Consider the following 14,163-nt stretch of genomic DNA (forward strand, 5'->3'; position numbering starts at 1 on the left):
CTGGCTGTGGGAGCTGTGGCAGCCATGGAGCAACTTGCTGGGAATTTGTAGTGAATGAGGGGAGGAAGGAATACACCAGGAGTTGGTGATTGAGAGAGTTTAGAGCAAGTCTGGTCACTTATTTGTGTCCCCTTTCTGCTGTTTTAGAAATATTGGCATAAGGGCAGAAATAACATTTTCAAATCTTGCTAGGATAAAAGCTCTACATTTAATTATTTATACTTAATTGTTCCATCACAGCTCTTGTGTGGGTTAAAATTGCATGGAATTAAACCCTTGTTTGCCTTGTCTTATAATTGTTGGGTGACATTCTGTACTACTTAAGTCATTATAAGTAAGTCCTGTAGTCTATAAAGTAAAGACTTCCTGGGATGTGCACTCAGCTTAGTCAGAAGGCAGAACGTGTTGGGGATTGGAATGAGTTGCTGCAAGAGTGGCTGACATACACTGACAGACAGGTAATATAAACTGGTTTTGTCTCTTGTCTGGTACAGAGTTGTGGTACATAATTTAATTTACAAAATGTAACTCGTATGAAGAAGTCTGGTGATAGCTCCTAGCTCAGCTTGTAGGGATTGGTGTAATACCACACATTTAACACAGGCTTCCCACTCAGACTTTTTCACCAGTTTTTTAAAATCTATTTATCTGAAATTTGTGAGCAGTGTCAAATTTTCTAGTCTCACAAACTCCATATAATGGCAGTATATTCCCTTCTGCTTCTTGTCAACTATTGGGTCATTTCTTTCTCTTGTATGGCACACCTGTGGTGCCATCCTCACATTTCTTGTACTGACTACCGTAATTCCAGAAGTTTGTGCTGAGACACAGTAGCATGATCTTCAGTGCTATCATTAAAGTGAAGACTTTGCCAAACATTTGCAGAAATTGGTGTTTTAAATAGCCCAGCTCAGAATTTTCCTACGCTTTCCATGGCAACAAGTTCATCTGTTATGCAAATGTCACGTTAACAGTCTCTGTCAGTGCATGGCTCTGTTCCTTTCCTGCGAAGGGTGTATTCAGTGCTTGGTACAAATAGTTTCATGCACAGTTTGGTGTCTGTACCTCTGTCTTCAGGTGTCCTGAAACACCTTCCCAAGGTGAGACTTCATTGCCCCTTTTCTATTGTGGTTGGAAAATGCAGCGATTAAAATGTGCTCTTTGTGAGTGAAGTGATGGTTAATGGGTAGCAGTGGGCTTATACAACAGGCAGTTTGGTATTAATAGAATTGCTGTGAAGTTTGGCTTTCTCTTCCTCCTGCTCCTACTGGGTAAGCTTGAAAGTGTCTTTTTATGGAAGAGGAGATGCAAGTTCTGCTGGGAAAAATTACAGAGAAACCTTTGCTCACTGCATTTCCCCATAATCTGTAGATAATTCACAAGACTCTTGCATTTTGTCTGTACTATACAGCTGTATGTGTTCTGCCTCTCCAGCTTTAATATTATTTGATACGTTAGGTCTGGGCAGATTGACAGTACAGAACCATGATCTTCTGCAGCTCTGAAATATTCCTGTGGTTCTCAGGAGTTGGAGGTTAAAATTCTGTTGTGATTGTTTTTGTACACTGTGGAACAGTTCATGTCAATTTTAGTGTTTCATTTGCTTAACAATACCTGAAGTGATGTCTACACAAACTAGTTGTATCTGATAACTATAATGGGGTTGCAAGAAGAACACTCCACCAAATACTTACAATGATGACAGATTGAATAAAGCAGGGTAATAAAAGCATTTACATTTTGCCTTTTTCTGCAGGTTTTCATGCCTACCTGACAGCACTGTTGAAATGGGCCTCTTAATGATACTGTGTGTGGAGCCATTCACATTTAATTGACATCCCTTTTAATGAGGTGCTTGTTTCAAAAATTGATCTGTGGCTTGAATTTCACCTTTAGACTTGCTGGAATACGATTAAAAATGTGCTGATTTTGTGTCTAAAATTTTCAGTTTTAGAAAGAGACAGTACAGAAAATGTGAAAATGGAGATTTTCATGTGTACGTGCCCACCAGTGCTTGGGATGATCTGTAGCCAAAGTGGGAAGTGCTCCTAGTACAGAGTATCTATCTTACACTGACAAAGAAATAAAAATTAAAAGCTTTTTCTGGCTTGGCGGGGGGGGAAGTTATCACCAAAGGTGTTCTGTGGCAGCATTGGAATTTCTGAGCTGTGGGCTCTCGAGAATCCTGTGTTTGGGTTTTGTTGCCAGTACAAGGGTGTTTTTCTCCAGAACTCTTGGTAGGCAGCAGTTTCATTTTAAGTTGGGAGCTTTAGGGCTCCAAAGCTGTTCCCTCCCCAGGTGATGAGTGTGTCTGTTCAGAGGTGCTTGGAGTTCCTCAGCTCAACTTGCTGGAAACCTTTCAAAGCAATACTTAAATGCAAGTACTTAAAAGGAACTTTGATATATTGTTGTATTAACAGTAGTATTGTGGAAGAAATATTGGAAGTCGATGTTACAACATTGATGTTTGTTTAAATAAGGCAGAATTGTTGAGGCCTTTTTTCTTTCAAGGCTGCAATCCTTTTATTTTTAGCCCAATACTAGTTTTTTTTTACTATTTTTACCCTTTCTTCCTTTTTTCACAGTAATTTGCAGTGTAACATTTTGAACTTCAGCTATCCTAGATCACTTAAAACTTTGGACAGCAATTTAAAAAAGGTTTAATTGGCACAGTCTGTGAGCTGGTGGATGCTGAGAGTGAGACACTGAGCCAGGTGCTGGAGCTGCAGGGCTGTGCTGGTGCTGGATGGGCAGCAGTGACCCTGTCCTGTCTGCTCTGAAATGTGCCTCTTGGCTTAGATATTGGAACAAAATATTTGCATAACTTTGTGGGTTTGAGGTCATGTTTTTGGCAAATTTCTGTAATCTCCCTGATTATATGAATAATCCTCATATACATTAAAAAAAAAAATATATATATATATATCAGGCATGTTGTGCTTACCAGCTTTCCCTAAATGCTGGGAGTTCTTGGCTGTCTCAGTGACTCAGAGCAGCCCTTAACACACAGTTATGTTGCCCTTTATTTAGCCAGGTGTGGTTTTTTTAATTTGGCTTTGCTGTGTGAGCAGGTGCTGGTAGACAATAATGAAAGATTTAGTGAATAATGTAAAAACTAAAAAGGAAAAACAAAAAGCAAAACAAAGACTCTTAAATGCAAACAGAGGAACATATTAAAAGAACAGCCTTAGTATTCACATCTCAATGATGAGTATTTTGAATTAAAGAGAATTTTTGGTTCCTAGTTACCTTACTAATTAATCAATTCAACTTATTAAATATGTAAGGTCTTTAACACTCGTGTGCTGTGCCATTCACAGTTGGACAAGATTCTAAGGAATCACTGCAATGTTTCTGCATTTTGTCATGCTCCTCCAGCCAACACAACTTGGATTTAATTTTTTGAAGCAATTTATGCAGTTCTTTTGGATATAGCATTCTGTGTGTGAAAAAGGCATTCATGTGTTCTGGCCTGTCTGCAGAACAAGCAACTACTCAGATTTTTACTGAGGCTCAAGGAATTTATTTTGAAAAACATGACATCAACCAGCATTCTGGATAGAGGAACAGATGAATTCTGGTGCACAGCAAGCTGTTTCTCAAATTAAAATTCAACTTATATCAGTATGTTAAAATTCATTAGTCAAAAGGATATGGAAATGATTATGCAGTTGTTTTCTGCAGAATTTTCCAAAAGAATCTCGTAGCTTGAATATTCACTTAATCTTGATTCCATTACTTATAATGCCAAAGCACTGATTTTTATTTTTTTTTAATAGGAGAAAATAATTAGAAGTTGTTTTATAGAATAGGAGCAGCTATTGCTGTACTATGGGATATATGGTATAGATATTGCTACACTATGGGATTGATGCAGACTTTCATCTCAGCCAGTCCCAAAGGGCTGTCTAGTGAGTTTATGTTATTACAATGTGATTTGCAGCGTGAAACTGTGTGGCATTATCAGTGTAATGCCCCAGTTTGTCTCTCCCCTTCAGCCACAGCCTTGCCAAGTGCTGCCCTTGTCTGTGCCCTACTTTTTAGGGGGTCTCTGAGGGAGCTTCTCCACTGTTTTCCAGGACACTTGAGATTTGGGCAGGTTTCTGTGGTACTTTTCAGCAGAGCACTCATGGAGTGAGTTACTGGGCTGCAGTTAGTTGTTGGCTACAGATCTCAAAGTAGTAAGAGTAATTTCAGCTCATGCCAATTATTCTTCTCCCTTATTAACTCAAGATTTATGGGGAGGCAAATACCCTCATTCTGTATTTCTGTAAGAGACTGAAGCAGTGTCTGAGCTCAGGTGTGGGTGTCCTTCTCACTTGATGATCTTAACTGTGAACATGTTTGGTGCTGCAGTTAAAGGTTATTAAAGACAATGGCATCTTGTACAGTTGAGCAATATTTAATTATAGAGTTCAGCTCCAAGTGATGGAAAGACTGTGTTAAGCATCTTCCCTCCCAGCTTCTGAGTGTGCTTATTCCTTCCCACCAGAAATAACTCAGTGGTTTAATAGTCCCATTAGTAGTTTGGTTAACAACAAAAGTCTGGGCACAGCTAACTGTAGGTTCTTTAGAGGTGTCTTGGTTTTATCAATAAAATGAAGCATGGTCAAATAAAGATTCCTTCTCTCTTACACTATTACTCTGTTGTTGTCTGAACAGCTCCAAAATTAGTGGGAGTACTGATGCTCTGGACACTGGCATGAGTTCTGTGCCTGTTCAATGATATAAAGGGACTGTAAAGGTGTCAAGGCTGAGCTATCTTAAAGCAGAAGTGGAGAGGAGAGAAAAAGGAACCCTATTGAAAGTTGCAAGACAAAACTGCAAATTGGTGAATTCCTCTCTGATCTTCATCACTACAGTCAAGTTCCTACTTTCCATCTGTTTATTTCATTCATTTTCCTTCGCATCTTTCTTTTACAATTCTTCTAAAGCACATACACATATATTAAGTTCTGCCCTTCATTTATTCTTTTGTCATTGTTTCCATTTCACTTTCCCTGTGTTTCATTCCTGTATCTTTCTTGTTTAGACCAAGTGGAGGATCCAGCTGGCCGTAGCAGCCATGTAGGACCCTTCAGGAACCTGATGGTAAGTGCACGTGTGTACTTATACTCAGGCTTCCACCAGCTTCTGTGTTCAGAGGCATTTCCCCCTCCTGCAGGCTTCTGTTCATTCCTGACCTCTGAAACAACAGGAAAACTAAGGGACAGGCCTTGGACTGCTCATTGATACTCTTTATATCAGTAGATGATTGTGGGTTTTTTGGGAATCTGCAGGAAGAAAAATATGCAAATCTTTCAGGTTTATATGGATTTTAAAAGCACTTTAAGAACTCATGGGAGAAAGTCTATCAAACAGCTGTTAAATGTCTTCGAAAGTTCCTGAACTCCAAATATGTGAAAGCTGGGAGAGCATATCAGTGAAGTATCACCTATAACTCTGTTCTTAAAATCTTTTCCTGGGCACGTGCTGTTGAATGGTCAGGACCATGAAATTGTGCATCTGGGACAGTCATTGTCATGTTTGAGTACAGTGAATTATTTGAACCTTCTCAAAGAAAGCTGCCACCTAGAAGATGAACAAACTAAAGCTGGTAAAGGAGCTCATCTGCAGTGGTTTGGTGTCTCTCATTGATACGTGTCAGAAATTGATCTGACACATCTGAAATGCTGTCTGTGCACGAGAAGTTTGTTCACTGTTCAGAGAAAGGGCAAAGTCAGGTGCTGGGTGAATCCTCTCTTCAAACGCGTCGGTGCTTAGAGGCCAAGAGCTTGAAACGTCTCCAGCTGTATCATGGAGCAGGTTACATCATGAGCAAGTTGCATCTGTTTTTAGGACTGGCAAGAGAACTTGCAAATGATCTGCTTTCCATCAGTAGCAAAAGGTATGTGACATTAGTACCTTGATTTTGTGTGAAAATCTGGCTATTGTAGTGATTTCTCAGATTATAAATGGATTTGAGGTACTATAAATTTTATATTCTCTAACTGGATGACACTTTGAAGCATATCTGCATGCTTGTGATTTGTGTTGGTGCCTTTTTATTCTTTACCTCACTTTTGAAAGAGCACAGGATATTGCTGATATTGCTAGAAAAAATAATTAATTGGGTCTTGATTTGAAGACTTTGACAATAACCTGTTGTTATGCTGCAATTCAGGGCTGCTGTAGAGTTAGATGGAGAATTGCCCTGTGACTTCATGTGCAGTACATTGGACACTGCACTGTGGGGGGAAAAGGTGTCTCTGAGCCTGGGCCAGGTTTGGCAGGTGAGAGGGGCCTGTGCACCAACCTTTTCATTCTTGTTCCCAGTCTCACCTGTTGAGAGAGATGAATCAAGGATTTTGTTGGTTTTAGGTCAAGATACTGATGGTGGTCTTCAAAAAGGTAGAGAGTTCTTATGGTTCTAGGAATTAGGTATGATTTGTTCTGTCACTCATAAGGTGTATTGTGATGCGTATTTGATTCCTAGGAATGTGTTGAAATCTTACATTTCCACCTTTTCCCTGGAAGTGGAACTGTTGGATTGTGTGACTGTACACTCTCAGAGCAATTTCAAGTGACTTGGGAGATACTTCTAGAAGCTTCTTTGATATCCTTCTTATTCAGATCTCGGTAGTGTTGGTTGCAATTATGAACATTAGAGGTGCTGATAAGAAAAAAAAATGGTGTTTAAATTGGACATTCAGTAGCCTGTGAGGTAAAGAAAGATGTGCTTGAGCTTCCTTATGCCTATGTGAACACCCAAATATGTGTTAAATCTTCTGACAATTGCAAGCATTTGGTATAAAAGCAAAATTGAATGTTGCATTGTTCAAACAATCCAGTATCGGGCATTAATGGCAGGTTAGAGATGGGAATCATAATAATAATTGAGCATATTCAGAGAAAATTGCTAGTTCACATTGGGAGGGATGTGTGTTTTTTTTCTAAAGGTGACAAAAATTCAGTCTGAGTGACTGTTGTCAGGTTATAAGACTAAAATCTGTTAAATTAGATAAGAAATTAAAAAAGGTTTATTATATACATAAAACTGAAACACATTGGAATTTGGGGACTGCCTGTGAAATCTGAGCTCCTTGAGAGGAAATATAGATAATTATTTGGATAGAATGTTCAAATCAAAACAAGTGTTTCCTTTTAAAGCTGTGGCTGTCTGAGCGGTCTCTTGGGGAGGTGTGTGTACTTGGAACTTCTCAGTTTGAACAGAGGAGCATTTTTAAGAGACATTTCAGTTTCTTGGCTCAAGATGTGAAAAATATTTTCAAGGGGGGAAAAAAGGAGGAATTTGTTGACAGGATTGTGACGTGGAAGAATGTGCTTCTGACTAGGAAGTGGATTTAGGTCTGCAATGGACATTTCTGATCAGAGGGAATGGGCAGTGTGTTATGAAGTAGCATTTTGTGCCTTAGAGGGGGCAAAGGGGGAATTTGGATTGCTGCTTCTGGACAGTTCTTCCCAAGAGTTGTGTTTAGAACTGTGTGGAGTTTCAGTGGTGTTTTCTGTATTCTATGTGGAGACTACAGTCTGCATTGAAGTGAATTGGAAAACCATAAACTTTCATTTATTATTACACACTCCTTATTGTGATTTCTGTATGTTGCAGGCCTGAATCTATAAGATTAACGGCAAAAATTAGCAGTACTTCATAGTGCAGTGGAAAATGAAAGTTTTCAGTGTGTTTACATCTTACAGTACTGATCAGCTCTTTGTATATAATGCCCTTTTGTGTTCATCATCTTCTGCAACTAATACATGCTGCTTCATTTTGCTAACAGAAAGTGAATTTGAAAGTGGTGTTTGTGTCAGGACCCAACAAAGTACCTTCATCATTTGTTGTTACCCAGTTGTGTCTCATTTGGTTGTACTGCCTGTGGCATGTTGGTCAAGCTCATGCTGCTTTCAATCTTCTTATGCTGTTACTTCATTGCTTTTATCGTAACTCTCCTCATCATTGAGAATGTTTATACAACTAGAATAAACCTCTGTGGCTTTTTACTTTGTAAGGTCTTCCAATTAACATTAAGGATTAATAGTATATGAAGAGATTTTCTGTTTTCCATACACTTCTGGAGATTTTCTGTCTTCCATATATTACAGGAATTTAGTGGCCATATTGAGGAGTTGGGTAACTGCATGATGTGAGCTGCTTAACCCTGAACAGGTAGTTTGTTCTTGCTTTGGAAGTGAGGAAAGTATTCCAGTGTCTGGAGTTTTTTACCTGAATGCTGTCTGTTCTCCTAACCAGTCATTTGTATTCCTCAGGAAAGCAGGGTCTCTATAGGAGCTTGTTATACTCCAAACAAAAAAACCCAAAAGGGTTGAAAGCTGCCGCTCATATATGACAAATAAAAATTGTTGAGCAGGAATAATAAATGCTTTTTTCTCCCCAGGAAAGAAGAAGACTCAGGAAGGTAAAAACAAGGGAAAGAAGGCAGCAGATACAAAACAGAAAAAGACTGATTTGGATTCTACTTCTGCAGATATGAGGGATTCTAAGGAGGGTGAGTTCTCAAGTGTCTTATTATTTCCTTCTGTTTATCTTTTTGAATCAAAGGATTGTCATGTTTACTACATTAGCAAGTTATCTTACTGTAGCAAAGTGAATATGTTTATATTGTTTACCCCAGTTGTTTTACTAGTTAGGAACTTGGCTTTTAAAAGCCTGTCATGTGCAACTCTGACCACAGGAAAAATGAATGTGCTGCAAAATTTAGACATAAACCCAAACTCCTTAGAAAATACTAGCAGAGCAAAACCCTTACCCTAGTGTCTTTGGAGCTTAGTTACATGGTCACTATTTATTGCTAATTAACAAAGTCAGTACCGAGGAGGAAAAGATGCAGTATTAATTCCTTTGACCCATAACTCTTCACTCTGTTGTCCCTTCTGCTTGCACAACATGTGCAGCATGTTCAGCTGTCTTATGGCCCAGCTAAGGAATGGAGGAGGATTTTTTGCTCTATAATGTATCCATGTAGGCAAGATTGTGGGGATTGAGAGCAAAGGTGTTTTCCTAGAATCACAGAACGTTTTGGGTTGGAAGGGACCTTAAAGCTTTTCTTCTTCCAACCCCCTGCCATGGGCTGGGACACCTTTCACTACCCAGGATTGCTCAGAGCCCCATCCAACCTGGCCTCATTTTCTTCAGCAGTGGATATACCTGACAACAGATAGGTAAAACTTTCATGCAGAAGTAAAAACATTCATCCACATGAGTAAATAAATGAGAAATGGTGGTACTGCATTGGGTCAAGAATGTTGGCTATGTTGTGCTAGAAGAAAAAGGAGAAGAAAGGTGTAGCATATCCTGAAGTGTTTGGTAAAAACATCTCATGCGTTTCTTTATTACCTCTTGTGTTCCAGGTCATAAAGAGGAAGATGAAACACCTTCTGTTTCTGCTGTGCTGTCTCTGGAACAAACAGCTGTGATTCAGGAAATGGTAAATCAGGATGTCCTTCCAAAGCTGATGATCCCCAGTCCGACCAATGAACCACAAGTTGTAACTGAAGACAAGCAAGGAGAAGCAATAAACTGTGCATCAGATGATTTAGATGACGACGAAGAGGAGGATGAAGAAGAGGAAGATGAAGAGGAGCTAGAAGACACCAATATGCCTAAAGAAAATGCTGAAATGCCTTTGATATGTGAAGAAAAGTTGGACTCCTTGGAAGAACAAAAGAGTGCGTCAGAGGAATCTCCAGAAAGCTCTCCAAAGAAAAAACTCGTGGTGAAAATTCCAAAAGCACAGGGGGAATCCAACGGTGATGTTCAGGAAACATTCATGTTTCCCTGCCAGCACTGTGAGAGGAAATTCACAACAAAGCAAGGGCTTGAGCGCCACATGCACATCCACATCTCCACCCTGAGCCACGCGTTCAAGTGCCGCTACTGCGGGAAAGCCTTCGGCACTCAGATCAACAGGCGGAGGCACGAGCGACGCCACGAGGCCGGGCCCAAGAGGAAACCATTCCTGACACTGACGTCCTCACAACACTTGGACAATGTTGCTGATAACCAAGTGGTTGTGGATGATGGTCTTAAAGATGACCTGAACGTTTCCGGTCTTGTGCAAGACTCTGTTGTCTTGGATTCTGAGAAAGTTTCCCAAGAAATGTCAAACTCCGGGTTTGCTGAGGAAAATAAAGAACCCAAAGAATTGCATCCGTGCAAATACTGCAAAAAGGTTTTTGGTACTCACACCAACATGCGGAGGCATCAGCGTAGGGTTCACGAGCGTCATCTTATTCCCAAAGGTGTCAGAAGAAAAGGGTTTTTTACTGAAGAGCCACCTCTCCCTTCAGAGCCGGCCCCAGCAGTCCAGAATGTGTACATAGCAAGCACAGAAATAGAAGAGGAAGGTGAAGGAGATGATGTCTATCTTATGGATATATCCAGCAATATCTCTGAGAATTTAAATTACTATATTGATGGTAAAATTCAGTCCAACAGCAGCACTAGCAATTGTGACGTGATTCAGATGGAGTCCAACTCTGCAGACTTGTATGGATTGAATTGTATAATCAGTCCGGTCACAGTGGAAATTTCCTCAAATTTAAAAGTTACACAAACACATGTGAATGAACCTCCTAAGGAACCCTCTAGCAGTGGGAGCAGTGAATCCAAAAAGAGAAGAACTGCCAGCCCTCCTCTTGTACCAAAAATAAAAACTGAAATAGACCCAGAACCTATAACTCCTACTAGTTCTTTAAATCTTCCTCTTAGCATTTCAACAGAAAGCTTACCTTTTCATAAAGAAAAAGGGGTTTATTTGTCTTCAAAATTAAAGCAGCTTCTTCAGACACAGGACGATAAGAAGATGACTCCATCCAGTGAAATCCCTAAAATAGGACCTTCTGTTACATCGTCGCCTATTCTGCCTCCAGTATCCAGCAGATTTAAGAGAAGGACCAGCTCTCCTCCCAGTTCTCCACAGCACAGTCCAGTGCTTCGAGACTTTGTCAAATCAGGTGAGGGAAAAACTGTGTGGAATGATAATATTCGGGGTTCAAAAATGCCAAAGTTAGAAAGCCACAGCAACTCACCTGCTTGGAGCTTGACTGGAAGGGAGGACAAAGAGACTTTGAGCCCTCTTTGCTTTGAAGAATATAAAATATCAAAAGACTGGACAGCAGCTCCGACTTTTGGCAGTGTGTGCAACCAGCAGCCACTGGATTTATCCAGTGGTATGAAACAAAGGTCTGATGTCAAAAGCAAGACTCAGGTTCCCTGGGAGTCCGTTTTAGATCTCAGTGTGCATAAGAAGCCTTGCAGCGATGCCGAAATTCGGGAATACAAAGAGAACTGCGCCCAGCCGACGTGCAGCGGTGTCAAGAAGAAGAAACCCACCACCTGCATGTTGCAGAAGGTTCTGCTGAACGAGTACAATGGGACTGACGCAGGCCCAGACAGCGCCCCAGGCACGGACAGTGCCCCCAGCCCCAGCAAGGCCCCCGAGCCCCAGGCAGAGCCCGATGGGGATCCCGCTCTCTCGGTGTCGTCTTCCACCGACACTCAGCCCCTCAGCTCTGCCACCTCCCCCGTGCCACAGGCGCCTGCTGCCCCTGCTGTGTGCCAGCTGCCCCCCCTGCTAACGCCCACCAACCCTCCCTCCCCGCCACCCTGCCCACCCGTGCTAACTGTGGCCACCTCGCCTCCCCCCCTGCTCCCAACCATGCCCTTACCCATCCCAGATGTCTCTGCCAGTGCCACTAACACCTCCTCCTGTCCCTCACCACTCTCCAACACTACCACCCAGTCCCCACTACCAGTTCTCTCACCTACAGTTTCTCCTTCTCCATCCCCAGTCCCTTCTGTGGAACCTCTTATTTCTGCTGCTTCACCTGGCCCTCCTACACTGTCTTCCTCCTCTTCCTCCTCCTCTTCCTCCTCTTTCTCGTCCTCTTCCTCCTCGTCATCTCCATCTCCACCTCCTCTTTCTGTAGTTTCTTCTGTTGTTTCCTCTGCTGATAACCTTGAAAGTTCTCTCCCAATAATAAAACAGGAAGAAGCTGAAAGCGAGCAGCAGAAAGCAAGAGAAGATCCTCGTACTTCAAATGAATCAGGAGTAGTGCAGGAAACGTTCAACAAGAGCTTTGTGTGCAATGTCTGTGAATCACCTTTTCTTTCCATTAAAGACCTAACGAAGCATTTATCCATTCATGCTGAAGAATGGCCCTTCAAATGTGAATTCTGTGTACAGCTTTTTAGGGATAAAACAGACTTGTCAGAACATCGCTTTCTGCTTCACGGAGTAGGGAATATCTTTGTTTGTTCAGTGTGTAAAAAGGAATTTGCTTTTTTGTGCAATTTGCAACAGCATCAGCGGGATCTCCATCCAGACAAAGAGTGCACACATCATGAGTTTGAAAGTGGGACTTTGAGACCCCAGAATTTTACTGACCCCAGTAAGGCGAACGTGGAGCACATGCAGAGCCTGCCAGAAGATTCTTTGGAACCCTCGAAAGAGGAGGAAGATGAAGATCTAAATGATTCTTCCGAAGAGCTTTATACAACTATAAAAATAATGGCTTCTGGAGTGAAATCTAAAGATCCTGATGTTCGTATGGGCCTCAATCAACACTACCCAAGCTTTAAACCACCTCCGTTCCAGTATCACCATCGTAATCCTATGGGGATTGGAGTTACTGCCACAAACTTCACAACCCACAATATCCCACAGACTTTTACTACTGCCATTCGGTGCACAAAATGTGGAAAAAGTGTTGATAACATGCCTGAGTTACACAAACACATACTGGCCTGTGCATCTGCTAGTGATAAAAAGAGATACACACCTAAAAAAAACCCAGTACCCCTCAAACAGACAGTGCAGCCTAAGAATGGCATGGTGGTTATTGCTGGGCCCGGGAAGAACGCCTTCAGACGAATGGGTCAGCCTAAAAGACTCAATTTCAATGTTGAGATTAGCAAAATGTCCTCCAATAAACTAAAAATTAATGCATTGAAAAAGAAAAACCAGCTTGTCCAGAAAGCTATCCTGCAAAAAAAGAAATCTGCCCAGCAGAAGGCAGAACTGAAAAATAACCCATCTGAGACGGACTCTCACATCTGCCCCTACTGTAACAGGGAGTTCACTTACATTGGGAGTTTGAACAAACACGCTTCCTACAGCTGCCCCAAAAAACCCATCTCTCCCTCCTCCAAAAAGAATTCTTCCAAAAAAAGTGCAGCTTCTTCACCTGCAAACAGTGACAAAGGCAGCAACCAGCGCAGACGGACAGCAGATGCAGAAATCAAAATGCAGAGCACTCAGCCTCACCTGGGCAAAACGAGAGCACGAACCTCAGGACCTGCACAGCTCCAGCTCCCCTCTGCCTCCTTCAAGTCCAAACAAAACGTTAAATTTGTACCTTCCATGAGATCTAAAAAGCCAAATTCATCTTCATCATTGAGGAACTCTAGTCCTGTAAGAGTGTCTAAAATGTCCCATGTTGATGGGAAAAAAACTAAGGTGGTTTCTAAAAACAATTCCTCTGGAATCTCCAGCAAAGCGTCCCGGAAATTGCACGTCAGAATACAAAGGAATAATAAAGCTGTTTTGCCAAGTAAATCTGCTGTGGCGAGTAAGAAAAAGGCAGACAGGTTCAGTGCAAAATCTAGAGAGAGGATTGGAGGACCAATCACACGGAGCCTACAGCAGGCAGCAAATGCAGAGGCAGCAGAAAACAAAAGAGATGAAAGCAGTACAAAGCAAGAACTTAAAGATTTCAGGTAAGCATTTGATTTGAAGTTGAAACAACCCAGGAACATGTTGCTTGCTGTTTTGCCAATTTTCTTGGTCTTTTTGTTTTTCTTCCTTTTTTTTTTTTTTGAGTTTCTCATGCTTAAATAAAAAAAAAAAAATCCTTGCATTTCCTAAAACATGGATGAGCAGCTTACTGATGCTGAGGTATGATGTACATACTTGATGCATTTTGTCATGTCATGAAATAATACACGGTTTGTATAGAGAATGTCTTTAATTATAAACTGAATTGAAAACTCTGGAAAAATAATGTCAATACCTGAGTGCGAATAAACTTAATGTCATTAAACTCAATGTTATTGGAGACACTGACCTTGTATTTGGTATCTGACATTTGAGGTACCCCAGAATCATTCTAGATTTATTTATGGCGGTTCACTAAGTTAAACAT

The 14,163-nt window shown here is 41.1% G+C and overlaps 1 protein-coding gene across 3 annotated transcripts in view; it reads left to right on the plus strand.

The window, feature by feature from the left end:
• PRDM2 (PR/SET domain 2) overlaps window positions 1-14,163 on the plus strand; it is a 64,029-nt gene that overhangs the window by 34,893 nt on the left and 14,973 nt on the right. For all 3 annotated transcript variants that reach the window (XM_083876922.1, XM_083876923.1, XM_083876924.1), the window contains 2 exons: window positions 8,397-8,507; window positions 9,370-13,738. In XM_083876922.1, the coding sequence (XP_083733048.1) occupies window positions 8,397-8,507; window positions 9,370-13,738 (4,480 nt within the window). The remainder of the gene's footprint in view (window positions 1-8,396; window positions 8,508-9,369; window positions 13,739-14,163) is intronic.

Source organism: Zosterops lateralis (assembly GCF_965231275.1).
Source record: "Zosterops lateralis genome assembly, chromosome: 22".
NCBI classification, from domain to species: Eukaryota; Metazoa; Chordata; class Aves; order Passeriformes; family Zosteropidae; genus Zosterops; species Zosterops lateralis.